The 14,231-nt window shown below is 45.4% G+C and overlaps 1 protein-coding gene across 2 annotated transcripts in view; it reads left to right on the top strand.

Annotated features, from left to right (window-relative positions):
• Window positions 1-14,005, top strand: part of GRIN2B (glutamate ionotropic receptor NMDA type subunit 2B) — a 206,877-nt gene extending 192,872 nt beyond the window's left edge. For both annotated transcript variants that reach the window (XM_087767094.1, XM_087767095.1), the window contains exons 11-14: window positions 3,671-3,831; window positions 5,944-6,131; window positions 7,925-8,163; window positions 10,010-14,005. In XM_087767094.1, coding sequence (XP_087623220.1) covers window positions 3,671-3,831; window positions 5,944-6,131; window positions 7,925-8,163; window positions 10,010-11,920 — 2,499 coding nt within the window. In that variant the 3' untranslated portion in view covers window positions 11,921-14,005. The remainder of the gene's footprint in view (window positions 1-3,670; window positions 3,832-5,943; window positions 6,132-7,924; window positions 8,164-10,009) is intronic.
• Window positions 14,006-14,231: the final 226 nt, after the last annotated feature.

Raw genomic sequence — 14,231 nt, 5'->3', positions numbered from 1 at the left:
ACTTAATGCTTCTTGATTTCAATTTGTGGAGCGAGGGGTTGAAGAGGAGGGCAGCTGCTGGGCTCTGAACACAGGCGTCTCATGTCCCAAAGCCACCCCAGCCCTTCAGGCATGCTTGGTGTCTGCTTCCCGCCCCCATCTCTAGCATCCACCTCCCACCCACATTTGATGTGGTCAGCTCCATAAGGGATTTCTCTCATGGGCGAGAGCGTGTCACATCACCTTGGGTACAAGGGGAGCATCTCACGATGGAAGCCGCATGGCGAGCAAGCAGAAGGCTGCAGGTGGGGTACACCTCTGCCTGGGGCTCTTTGGGTGCAGGGCTGCAGCTGAGCCCTGCGGGTTCCCTCCCAGGCAGTCACCCCTTGAGGTAGGTAGAGCTGGGCAGTGGGACAGGGCTCCTGCTGTAGGGAAGTGTGAGGTGGGGCTCCTACAAGTGCAGACACTGTGCAGCCCTGTTTGCCGCTCCCTGTGACTCTCTGCAGCTGGGTTTGCTCAGCAACTGGTGCAGTTTCTTATCTTCCCCTCTCCTGTTATCACTACGTTTTTTTGCCAGAGCCTCACAGGGCTCCTCTTCGCAGATGCCTGGGGTAGAGTAGTTGTGACTTAACACTCTGGCGGGAGAAACATTTACATGAAATGATAGGAGAACTCTGTCATTAATCCAAATTCTGACTCTTTCTGTCAATATCTGTGGTTAATTCCTTTGTCGATATTTATTGAGGCATTGAGACTACCTCTGCACAGGCTGCCTCCATGTAATGGCCCCTGCAGTGTGTCTCAGCTCCTGTCTCATGTGTCTCAGACTCTTTTTAGACCAGCCTGCCAAAGTGCCCTGCTTCCCTGGGGCTGACACTTCTGATCCAGACCCACTCTCCCAGCCCTTGGGAGAAGCCAAACAAGTGACTTTCCTTACTGAACTCTTTGACAGCAGTGTCAATTAACTTTCCTCCTTATGGATCTTCTCTAGTTCCTCCACACAAGTTCCTCCACTGTGTTGCCAGGAGAGGACACACTCCTTCCCCACCTGTCCCATATGTTTTCTGGGAAGGCTTGTATGTCTTCTTGCTCCTTCCGTATGAGCTGTGCGGGGCAGAAGAGACCTCAGAAAGATGCAGCAGTTTTTGGCTCTGGAGAGCTCTTTGGAGATCCCTCCATGCCTGGACTGAGCTGTGCTCACCTACTAAAGATCTCTGGTGTGGGTCCCATATGGATCCTTTCAGACTGTTTCCTGTCTTTTCGTCCACCAGGCAATGATTGAAGTGTGTGTGCATGTGGGTGTGTGGAGAATAATTTGCATTTGCAGATCTGTTCTGACTGAGGAATGAGCAGAGGGTAAGGGATGGTGAGTGAATGCACAGTATGTGGTTTTGTAGAAGCCATCAGCCTGGCTTCCTTCTCTAGAAACATGCTTTTCCAGTTGATGAAAATAGTCATTTCCTTCAAGAGGAATGTTTTCATGTATTTACTGATTGCCCAGGAGGTTAAAAATTAAATATGGAGCCTTTCACCTCTGGTTGCTAAGATGGGCCCTGGAACACAGCAGGGACAAAGGATAGTTAAGAGGCGGGATCATTTCCGTTATCACAGCTGTGCTTGACTCTATAATCCTTCTTACTCCAGCTCACAGACACAGTGATGGAAGCAGACAAAACTAGAGATTGTATCACTGGGAATGGAGGGTGGAGATATAAAATGGACATTGGATGGGGCCTCCTTTTCTCTTAACGCTCTCTGGGGCCAGAGAGAGGCTCTTATAGCTGCTGCCCCTCCAAAGGGCATGCTGAAGCTGAGGTCACACCGATGTTGGTTGGGCCTGCCTGCTGCTTGCCCTGCTGACTTTACCCTATTGGAGGGCTCTATGGGGATGGGGGGCACCCCATCTGCCCTCCAGGCTGGGTTCTGCAGCCTCTGGGGAGGCAAGTTGCCCACTTTGCAAACTCCTGTTTTAGCATGTCAGGGAAGAGACTGTGTTCCTTTGCGCCTGGTATGGCAATGCCCTTCTTGTGATGGGTCCCCTAAGTTGCTGCTATAATCAGCTTGGTAAAAAAAGTCTAATTTTAGCACGCTGCAGTGATTTTTCTCCTATCAAAGTTTGCTTTCATTACAGGTTTTGATAACTATGAGTTTGCCTTCATCCCTAGGGGGTGTGACAAGGTTCTAAGAGCCACCTTACTGCCTGTTTTATGCTATGTGAAACCTCTTTTTTTTTGGTGATGTGACAACCTGTGTTTCAAAAAACAGCCCTGATGTTTTCTATTGGCTTAAAGCAGTAGGACATGTATTCTCTCTCACACACTCATGTGTGCACATACAAGCCAGCCCATCTCGCCGTCCAAACTGGAGAGATGATTCGTTGCACAGCCAGATGAGTTGACTGGTACACAGAAACAGGTGATGTGAATGGTGTGTTCACCTACCTACAGACACAGCTCCTGGTTGGCCTTATTGCTAAGATGTTGTGAATGAGATACACTGCTTTAGTGGCTTTGGCCTCCTCAGCTGAGTTGACCAGGTTCCAAACTGGCTTTGAGCAGAACTGAAGAACAAGGCTCATCAGCATGTTTTTTAAGCTATAGACTGTAGCCATATTTCCACTATAGAAGGTGGCAGTACATGACTGCACATATTCACGTACCAGGTGAACTGTTGCTGTGAAATGGGTTTGGTCTGCCCATTAGCATGTTCTTAGCATGCTTCTCAGGATCATCCTAATATACAGTCACAGTTGGGAGTTAAGAATTAGCACCAGGCAAGCTACTGCTTGATATATCAAGAGAGGAGGGGGCTTTCCTCCATCTAACCTACCTTTGCATCTTTTTCTTCACTGCTTAGTCAGTTCCTGGCTTACAAATCTGTGCTCCTTCTCGTCTGCTGGTTCTGGGGGTTTTAAGCAGTCTTGATAATTGACAGTCTAAATTTTACTGCTCATAAAACCCCAGAGAGCATTGATTATGACTTGAGTTAAGCAAGTGGTGTATAAAATCTCACAGCCTTGCAGCTGTAGAGGAATATTATGATGAGTATATTTCTTGGGAGCAGCAAAAGGTTTGGAGTATTCTGCCAGCTCTGTTCTGGGCATCAAATGTTACTAGTGACTTGCAACCACTAATAGCATTTCATTTGGGACATTTGCCCAAAAGTTTGAAAGCTGATCATTTGTTTGGTGAACTGGGTGTGAGGTGTTCTGAAAGGCATCTCTGCTCATTAATTACTTTTCTCCTTCAGTCAGAATCAGGAAGTGCAAAGGCATCCACAGAGCTGAAAATGATACTTAGAAAATAAATGACACTTTGTGGATAAAATGCACATAGATTTTATTGAAAATCTTTCCTTGACTGTGTTCTAAAGCCACTGTTACCTTTTCCCTTTCCTCTTTCCTTTTTCCTTATATCTAACTTCCTTTTAATCTTTGATCACTGGCTATTTTATGCACTTAATCCATAGTGGACAAAAAGACTAGGTCACTCAGATTCATTTCTTGGTTCTTAGGCACTAACAGGAGATGTTTGTGTTTGAAAACAGTGAAATATAATAACTTCTCAATAATGTTTTCCACCTGATAGTAAAATAAAATCAGAACTACCTTCCGAGGAGAGTGTGTTCTCTCATTCAGATGACTGCTTCTTGCTGAAAGATTGTGAGACATATTCTTTTTCTGTCTCTCCAGTTCCAGAAACCCAATGACTTTTCACCCCCTTTCCGCTTCGGGACGGTTCCCAATGGCAGCACAGAAAGGAACATTCGCAACAACTACCCTGAAATGCACAGCTACATGGTGAAGTTCAATCAGAGGGGCGTGGATGATGCATTGTTCTCGCTGAAGACTGGGTGAGGCTTTCTTCTTCCATGCTTACTCGCCACAGAAACCTCACTTCCTTGCATGCTTGTCTGGAAAATTTTTTGTGGGATTTGGAAAATGAGCCTCAATTATCATTCCATGGTTAGAAGTATAGCAACACCACGCATAACACAGAAAAATAATTTTGTAGTTCTTCAGCCAGATTTTTCTATTGACATCTGTGTAAGAGTTTCTGGTTTTGCTGTGTTTATAAGACTATTTGGAAAAAAAAAGAAAAAGAGGATCCTCTCTTCCCTTGTGTATGTTAGTCTTGTGTATATTAGTCCCGAAGACCTTGCTTCATCAAGACATTCCATGCTGATGGGTCCTTACACATACACAGGAAAAACTCACAGACCTCTGTGGACAAAGTTTTTTTCAGAGCATTTATACTGTCATCTGGAAATTCCTTTGTTTTCCCTCCTTCTGTGTATAAAAGATTATGTTAATCAGGAAGCTGAAACAATCCTTGTCAGACTAATCCCACCCCCGTGTATCACTAGCTAATATAGTGTAATGGAAGGTGTGCTCGAAGCAAATAATTTGGAAGTAGCCCTTCTCTCTGGAATATTTTAGTATCAAGGACTGAGCAAAATGTTGTTTGACTAATAAGGAAATATATAAAATTGGATTATTTCCTTGGGTAATTTGGGAAATGTGGGAAAAATCATTAGCAAAAAGTATGTTTGAACAGCTTATCCTATTTTAATAGCAGTGAATCTGTAAAGGAGCTAACTTAAAACCCAGTTTTGCAAACCTTTGTCCTTTATAATTAAAGACCTCCTCCCAGAGCTGACCATTTTGGTTGTCAGAGCCCAGCGCCAGTGAAAAAAATCATTCTTGCTTACACTCATGTTGCACTCTTATGAGAAAGTTCATTCCAAAGCACGAATGAAGATGTTCAGCCAATTTAATTACTAGATTGACTGAATATTCCTAAACCTGTTTGCCAGGTTCAGAAGCACACAGCCCATTATAAATGATTGTACCATTGTTGGATGCCATCCTAGGAAGGTACATTTGCCAGGATAGTCATCATCCAGGAAATAAATATGCTCTGTCCTGGAAATATATGGATGAAATAGAGCTCATCGCTTGCGGTAGATGTCATCCTGGCTTCATACCCACCCTTGGACAGACTTCCCCACAGATATGCACTTGAACTGAGATAATCACCATACTGGAAATATATGTGCAGGAGGTGGATTGAAAAGATAGCGTGGGTTGAGAATGTGCAAGGTGGAAGGTCTTTGGTCTTTTATCGGAAAGTGCTTCATTTCAGATCTAGTGGGAGGATTTACTCATCGGCTGTCTTTGGTTATGTGGAAGATGCATCCCCCTGAGACTGCCCTCCACACCCAAATCAATTTGTTGCAGAGAGAGGAAGGCTCTCATCAGTCTGTTGTGCTGTCTACCCATCCCAGCCCCTAATGGAAATTTCTCTATGTTGAAACAGAATTTTTCTTGTGGTTTTCAGTTAAGCACTCTTTACCAAAGAGCTACTTAGCATGGTAAACCATGAAGCTTCTATCCTGGCCACTTGACATTGGTAAAGATGCAGTAGTGTTTTTCACAGTAACCAAGGAGTTAAACATGATGTCCTGACTATATTTAATTTGAAAAAATTACATTTTCCTCACCTAAGTCATGCCAGCAGTTTGAAGCGGAGATATTCTTTTCCTTACTCCAACCTCTACTTTGCTATCTAATATTGATACATTTTATAAAGCATTTTAGGTTCCTTTGAGATGAAAGGCAGTACAGAAATATAAGCTGTTCTTAGGACTATAGATCCCCTTGACTTGCTCTTCATTCATCTCTATCTTGCAGTATGTTCGTATTCCAAATTTTCTTTCAGATCTGAAATGATGATTATCAAAGAGTCAGAAAGAAATAGACAGTCCTCATTTATAATCTAGCTTCACCTGTAAATGGGTTCTAGGCTCAGATTTTAATTAACTCTGATGAAGGTGAAGCAGCAACCTATTGTAGTCTATCTGAAAGAGGTTTCTTTCTGCCTTAATTACCTGAGACCACCTTTGAATTCATACAGATTCTATCTTTTCTGTACTATACCCCTCTTGTTTCTTGCACCTGTGCAGGAAGTTGGATGCTTTCATTTATGACGCAGCAGTGCTAAACTACATGGCTGGCAGAGATGAAGGCTGCAAGCTGGTGACGATTGGGAGTGGGAAAGTGTTTGCCTCCACTGGCTATGGCATTGCCATCCAAAAGGACTCAGGCTGGAAGCGCCAGGTTGATCTTGCCATTCTACAGCTTTTTGGAGATGGTAAGTGACAAGAAAAAGAGGAGTTGAAGTTTTCCTAAGAAACGCCAAGTTTTGCATGTAAGAAACAGAAGTTCCTAGCTGTAGTGCTTCAGATCTGAGTTGAGAACAGGAAATTATTAACCAGAGTTTGTTAGAGGCATTACACCAAAAATGTGAGGTTGTCACTCGTTTTATGTTGTTGATGCAGGGTAGCAGTAACATCAAAAGCAGTGTCAAAAGCACTAAAGGTTTCATAGAACCACTCAGACGTGTGTTTAAAAAATATCTTTTGCAAAGAATGTCTTGTAAAAACAAGATTTCCGTTGTGAACTTTTCACTGCCTTTGAGGTTTTGCCATGACCAAACCTACTAATTATACTGGACTTTCCCTGGTCATCCCATGCTTTATAGTTCTAGACAGGATCAAGCCATGCAGAGTTTACAAAACTAAAGGATAAATATTTCTGGATGAAAGAGTTAACTCAGATTTTCCAAAACTTCAAAAAAAACAAGGAAGGACTTGAGACTCCGAAGCATATTTTGAAGTGAGTTTTTAATCAGAACATTATAGTTACCTAGTTCATCTCATCCTTTACAGAGAAATTGATATTATTAAAAAAAATATTCATGGGATAAGGAATTCCTTCTTAGAAAATATTTTCCTGGCTTTCCCTTTCCATTCCATATTACATCTTGCTGTGTCCTTTTTTTGAATAAATAAAATTCACAGGTTGTTTTATTTATAAGTATTTCTTTTTTTCTGAAATCTGAGAATAACATGTGATATAATAAATATAGAAAGAACATAGCTCTGACATACTTCAGCAGGAAATTGGCCACCTGACAGATAGGGTGTTCTGTTTCCTAAACAGCCTAATATGTATTATTTCAGAAAAAGATGTAAGTTCTCCATAAAGCTTTAAAGACTGTGCTATGGCGCCACATAAATATATGAATTTTTTTTCCCCCTGTCACTGGACTGGAGGTTGAAAATGTGAAAAACTAACTTTCCTAACAGCGTGAATAGAATTGCCAACCTGCAAAATTAGTTTGTTTCTGAATGTCTCAGTATGTGTGTATGTGTGAGTGTTTATCTCGCTCTCTCCCCTCATGAAAATACCATAATGGGAGTTAGTAAGTGGAGTATGAAATTAGACTACAGAACATTTGTTCCTAGATGATACAAATTAGTAATATTTTTGATTGGTCAAAGGGCTTGGAAGTGTTGAATCTGGACAAAATTGAAGGGAAGAAAAACAGGTAAAAATGCACAAGTATTTTTGGGAACATTACACCTAGTTTTAATGAGCTGTGGATATGATGGAAACAAATTCAAAATCAGACATTTTGATTTTAAAAAAATCAACATTTTGAATTTTGAGCTGGAAACGTACAATGTTTTCGTTTAGAAGTGACTCATTTTTGTCTACCAGTATCAGTCACTGATTTTTCCCTTCATTGACCTAATATGAAAGTGGAAGTTTGTGAGGCCAGATCTTCAGTCATCTGGCAGACAACTTTTTCAGGATCTCACTGTAGATATTTAGCAAGTGTGATAGCTGTGTCCTGTGATAGCTTTTTGTGGCTAATATCTGGCTGTGGAAAAATCCTGTTGCCTTCCCTGTGACAAATTGCACCTGCCCCTATCAGAAGGGCAGTCAGGATATTTCATGGATGTAATAGATGTGGAAGAAGAGCATGGCCACTGGAAATGACCTTAGATCAGCTTCTTGCTTTCAGTCTGCCCCAGCTTGAACTCTTTAGCCATTGCAGGGCTGGCTAACCTGTTTCCGTTCTTCTCTATATCTTTCTAGGGGAGATGGAGGAGCTGGAAGCACTGTGGCTCACTGGCATTTGTCACAATGAGAAGAACGAGGTTATGAGCAGCCAGCTGGATATAGATAACATGGCAGGTGTCTTCTACATGCTGGGAGCAGCCATGGCCCTCAGTCTGATCACCTTCATCTGTGAGCATCTCTTCTACTGGCAATTCCGCCACTGCTTCATGGGCGTCTGCTCTGGCAAGCCTGGTGTGGTCTTCTCCATCAGCAGGGTGAGTGTCATTGGCTAGTGGAGAGGAACAGAGGATTTATTCAGACAGTCTTACGTACTGGAGATGGTGAAATCCATAAAAACTGTCTAACACACAGATGGCACAGAGTGGTGGTCTGCATCTTTTCACCATTAATGTTGCAAGAGCATCTAATGTTTTTCTGTGACATCTCTGGTCTCTGCTGGATTATGGTCATGGAAATTTCACATGGAAATGAAAATGTAGTATAAAGCAAAGTTTACTGTAACTGTCTGCTCCTCCAAAGCAAGTTGTGAGGAGGCCAAATTTGGGGACAATAAGTCAAGTAATCGTGGATAACATGATTAGAAACGTAGTTGTTTTTCACTGTCCTCTATACTACAGCTGTTCGGCTGACCTTATATTAATGAGAAGTGTGCTATCATGGACAGTCAGAACTCTCTAACCAAAAGCCATGCCCTAAACCATGCAGAAATCCTTCCAGAGAGGATGACCACATGAACTTAGCAATTGCTTTATGCAAAACTGCCTTAGGGTATAATATTTACATTTAAAGCAGATTCTAGCCATTTCTGAGTCATCTTTCTGCTATTAGTATAGCCAGCAGTGTCCTATTTGGAGCTTTTTTTTCTTCTTTCAAGCCACTGGTCCCTTCTCCTAATCCATTCTGAAGTGAGGTCAAATCTGGGTGTTTTTGACCTCAGTGTCTGATGTAACAGAATTAACGTTGATTGTGCAAGGAGTATATAATTGCTACACAACATATTGTTGAGGAGAAATGACAAAGCCTTTTGAATGCAGGGGCACAGCCTCTCTTCTGTATTGTTAGTTTCTAACCTGGTTTAGTCTGGAGATGAGATGGGAGATTGTGTTTGGTGATCCTTAGCTAAGTACAGATTCTTTCATTCTGGGGTTATCTGTTAGACCTGGGCCAGGTTGGTGAAAAGTCTGAAAAGTGTTAATCATCTGCTAGCTGCTGAGAAACCATGGTAACACGATGTGATGGTGTCCATTTCACAATTTACATTAATCAGCAGGCACCATTTGGCAGGCCAGGGAATAAATGAGCCCCTTTTCTTCTGCTCCTAGGGGTGGGTAGCCCTTGCAAACAGTCTATGTCATGGATGAAATGAGCTAGTGGGGAACATGGAGGAATCAGGCATGTCTGCTGTCTGATTTGAGGTTGAATAGAGGACTTTTGCTTTCAGAGATGTCAATTTGTAGCCTGTTATCACTGTTAAATTTACCAGAACGCAACTAAAAATTCTATTGTACCTCACTCAACCAGATGCAAAAGACCTAAATACCTATTCGGCAGTCCTGCTCTTTCTCTGTTTCCTTTTCTAATCTGTACTGGTGATTAATGTAGCTAAGTTTATGACAAATGAAGCTGTTCTGTTTTTAAGATAGCTCCTGTCTCGCTGATTCACTGATGTCCAGATGAATTTCAAGGGCCAAAACAGGCTTTCTTCCTCTCATCCACACAGAATCATTTGTCTTGATGCTTTTGTTCCCAAGGATATTATTTTCCCTATTTGCAATTCAGTGTTACACCTACTAGATTTGAGTAACTCTTACAGATGCAAGCAGGTATTCCTGCATCCTACAGATATGACATGAAGTAAAGCAGAGGAAGAGGAATGGAGGGAAAGGAAAAAATGTGAAAGGCAAGAAAGAGGGGCAAAACATCAAGGGTTGGTAGAGCAGGTCTGATTTCATTTGATTTGATTGTGCTTCATGATGGAAGGCTGACAGGCCTTGCTGTCCTACAGGCCATGCTGTTGCTGCACAGGGTGCTTCCCAGTCCAGGTCCCCTTTCATATATTCTTTGCAGGACCACTCACCTTCCTGCTTTTTCACATTTCAGGGTATCTACAGCTGCATCCACGGCGTGGCCATCGAGGAACGCCAGTCAGCAATGAACTCCCCCACGGCGACTATGAACAACACCCATTCCAACATCCTCCGCCTGCTTCGGACAGCCAAGAACATGGCCAACCTGTCAGGAGTCAATGGCTCACCGCAGAGTGCCCTGGACTTTATCCGCCGTGAGTCGTCGGTCTACGATATCTCTGAGCACCGCCGCAGCTTCACCCACTCAGACTGCAAGTCCTACAACAACCCCCCCTGCGAGGAGAACCTCTTTAGTGACTATATTAGTGAGGTGGAAAGGACCTTTGGCAACCTCCAGCTGAAGGACAGCAATGTATATCAGGACCACTACCACCACCACCACCGCCCCCACAGCATTGGCAGCACCAGCTCCATTGACGGGCTCTATGACTGTGACAACCCGCCCTTCAATGCCCAGTCGCGGTCCATTGGGAAGAAGCCCTTGGACCTGGGGTTACCCCCTGCCAAGCACAGCCAGCTAGGTGACCTTTACGGCAAGTTCTCCTTCAAGAGTGACCGCTACGGGGGCAGCGGGGCCCACGATGACCTGATCCGCTCAGATGTCTCTGACATTTCCACTCACACCGTCACCTACGGCAACATTGAGGGTAACGCGGCCAAGCGGCGGAAGCAGCAGTACAAGGACAGCCTGAAGAAGCGCCCAGCCTCTGCCAAGTCCCGGCGGGAGTTTGACGAGATAGAGCTGGCCTACCGCCGGCGCCCACCCCGCTCACCCGACCACAAGCGCTACTTCAGGGACAAAGAAGGGCTACGGGACTTCTACCTGGACCAGTTTCGGGCCAAGGAGAACTCGCCGCACTGGGAACACGTGGACCTGACGGATATCTACAAAGAGAGGGGAGATGAGTTTAAGCGCGACACGGGAGGAGGAGGAGGGGGTGGATCCTGTACCAACAGGGCCCACCACAAGCATGGCTCGGGCGAGTTTGGTGGAGGCAATGAGCACAAGCATGGCGTTGTGAGCGGGGTCCCAGCACCGTGGGAGAAGAACCTGACCAACCTAGACTGGGAGGACCGGCCCGGGGCTAATTTCTGCCGTGGTTGCCCTTCTAAGCTGCACAACTACACGCCATCAGTGGTAGGGCAGAACTCCACCCGCCAGGCCTGCATCCGCTGTGAGGCCTGCAAGAAAGCAGGCAACCTGTACGACATCAGTGAGGACAACTCACTCCAAGAGCTGGACCAGCCACCTGCCCCCGTGCCCGTGGCCACCAGCGCCACCTCCTCCTCCAAATATCCTCAGAGCCCTTCCAATTCTGCCTCCAAGGTGCAGAAGAAGAACCGCAACAAGCTCCGCCGGCAACACTCCTATGACACCTTTGTGGACCTGCAGAAGGATGACTCAGCCCTGGCTCCCCGCAGCGTCAGCCTCAAGGACAAGGGCCGCTTTTTGGAAGGGAGCCCCTACGCCCACATGTTTGAGATGCCAGCCAGTGAGACCACCTTTGCCAACAACAAGTCCTCAGTGCCCGCCACCAGCTACCACCACCACAACAACCCCGGCAGCAGCGGGGGCTACATGCTCAGCAAGTCGCTCTACCCCGACCGGGTCACCCAAAACCCTTTCATCCCCACTTTTGGGGATGACCAATGCTTGCTCCACGGCAGCAAATCTTATTTCTTCAGGCAGCCTGTGGTGGCAGGAGGGCCCAAAGCCAGGCCAGACTTCCGAGCCATCGTCACCACCAACAAGCCGGTGGTCTCAGCCCTTCATGGGGCTGTGCCAGCCCGTTTCCAGAAGGACATCTGTATAGGGAACCAGTCCAACCCCTGTGTGCCTAACAACAAAAACCCCAGGGCTTTCAATGGCTCCAGCAACGGGCATGTTTATGAGAAACTCTCCAGTATTGAGTCTGACGTTTGAGTGAGAGGGGAAGAGCGCGGGGAGGGACTGGGGGTGTATGTGGAGTGTGGGAGGGTGGGGTGGGATCTATCCCATTGGCTACTCTCCTGGGTCGTCCTTAGTTTATGGGATACTGGAGTTCTGAGTAGTGCAGCACTGGTGACAAGTGCCACCTCTTCGGTTTCCCCTCTTCTTCCTCCTCTTTCCCACCCCTCCCCTTTTATCTCTTTTTCCATGTTCTTGCTCCTCCCATTCTCTTCCATTCCTGGCCATTGCACTTTACAGTGACGTCGGAGTTGGATATCCTCACTTGTGATTTCAGGAAGCGGAGAAAAAGGCAGGGAAGGGGTGGGCTGAGGGGGAGCGGCAGTGACTCTAGTGTTTCACTTTTGCTGGCTCCCGGCAGAGAAAGGCACGTGCACACACACGTGTGTGTGTGTGGCAGGAGGAGACAGCAGAAGCAGTGTCATGGAGATGCCGGAAAATATGCTTGCTCAGGCAACTCTTCCTAAAATTGCCTAGAAAAGAGTAGTGTTTGAAGACATGGAGAAAGTGAAGGGGGAATAACACGACTAACTTGATGATGCACTTATATGTTAGCTATACTGAGGTTCTCGTTACATTATTTTGTGAAGACTTTGGGGGTTTAGGGCTGAAAAATATATATATATATTTGCGTATATGCTGAGAAATTTTACGCTAAAATTTTGAATTGTCTGCTGGGGGGTGTGGGGGGAGGGAGGGAAGGCTTGTCTGCAGGTCTGGCTAGTGGTTTGACTATGGCTATCATAGCTGTTGAATCTGTAGCAGACCAGTGGGAGAGATGGAAAGGAAGTGGGGTCTGAGTTTCGGAAAGCAACCCTGGAGTCAGGGAGGCTGCTGGAATCTGTGACAGAGGATGCTGGTTTGCACTGAAATGAGAGGAGTCTGGGGAAAGGGGCGCAGGGTTGGTTAGTTAGCTGTGAATTGCTCACTAGTTGTGACATACTTCAAGGGTGGGAACGGTGTATAGTATGGGTTAGCCTATACATGAGTATATATGATAACTTTATACTTGAAGTGTCTGTGGAGAAAGCAAAATAAACCCACAATACTATAAGGTGTCTGGATAACAAACAGAGTGGAACAGAGATAAAGAGTAGGGAAAGGTGGGGAGTTTTGTCACTGTCACTTCAGGGTACACCAAGCCTGTTTTGGCATGTCCTTTCATCGAGGAGGGCAGGGAAAAAAGGGTTTTCATCCTTCTGCCCTCCCTACCCTTGGCCATCAGTTTGGAACAAAAAGAAGAGGGTACCCTCTGCCAATGCTGGCATGGTGCTGGACAGCTAAAAAACATGCCATGAAAGGGTGTGTGTGGTGACAGTGGTGCTGGTGGACTGTTTCAATGTCTCCTTGCACATGTGGAAATGGGAGGAGGGTGTGCGCACCCATGGGAAATACATATGTATATTTACTATTGAATGTACAGGGGAAGTACACGGCTTGTCTTCCTGGGAAGGGGTGTGCTTGAATAAATGCCAGAGAGCACAGAAACTTGTGCCAAGGGCTGAAGACAAGACGTGCAAGGCTGAGATGCGTGTGTACATGTACGTGTGCCTCTGCGTGTGAGAGAGAAAGATACTAGCACAGGTGCAAAGCTGGAATAGCCTAGGGTTTCCCATCCCTGCAGTTGTAGTGACAGCTTTCCTGGTGCACCTAGTATCGATGAGTGGTTTTTTCTTTCCATTGTATCATTTTAGATGCAAGTTAAACTAAAGGAAAGGGAGCAATGGTAGGAGTGAGAAGCTGAACTCCCCTTTCATATGTCTTCTTTCTCCTGAGGTGGGGGTGTGGGCCAGGCTCTCCCATCCTGAGAGATATGGCAAAGTGTCTCCTGCTTATCCTGGGTCTGTCCCAGTGTCTCAATGACCGTGGCTCACCAGGGGAAAGGTTGAGAGAGCCCTGGGCTGAGGGCATGGGGACACTGCTGGGGACTGACTCTGAAAGGAGATGGCAGCCCTGTCTTTATGAGCCACATTTCTTGGAGCTGAAAGCCACCTCTCTCACATTCTTCGCCCCACTCTGGTTGATTTTATCTTATCTTTCACTTTTTAAGCCAACAGAAGGCCTTTTATTTATTTACCTATTTATTTTATTTATTTTTTAAAGCTGGGGCGGGGGGAGGGTGGGATTTGCCTGTAAAGTCAAAGAGTGTGAGGAGAGGGTGGGCAGGGTTGGTGAAGGGAATATTTTCTTATATTTCACTGAGGAAATTAAGGAGGGAAGAGGGGGAGAGTCTTTGTAAGGGAACTTCTTATTCTTTCCCTCTTCTCTAATTACAAGGACAAAAAGG

Source organism: Nipponia nippon, unplaced genomic scaffold, assembly GCF_047370975.1.
Source record: "Nipponia nippon isolate SJK-2023a ecotype South Korea unplaced genomic scaffold, ASM4737097v1 scaffold_3, whole genome shotgun sequence".
NCBI classification, from domain to species: domain Eukaryota; kingdom Metazoa; phylum Chordata; class Aves; order Pelecaniformes; family Threskiornithidae; genus Nipponia; species Nipponia nippon.
Note: the sequence above shows the minus strand (reverse complement) of the source record. Positions and strands in the feature narration are given on the sequence as shown.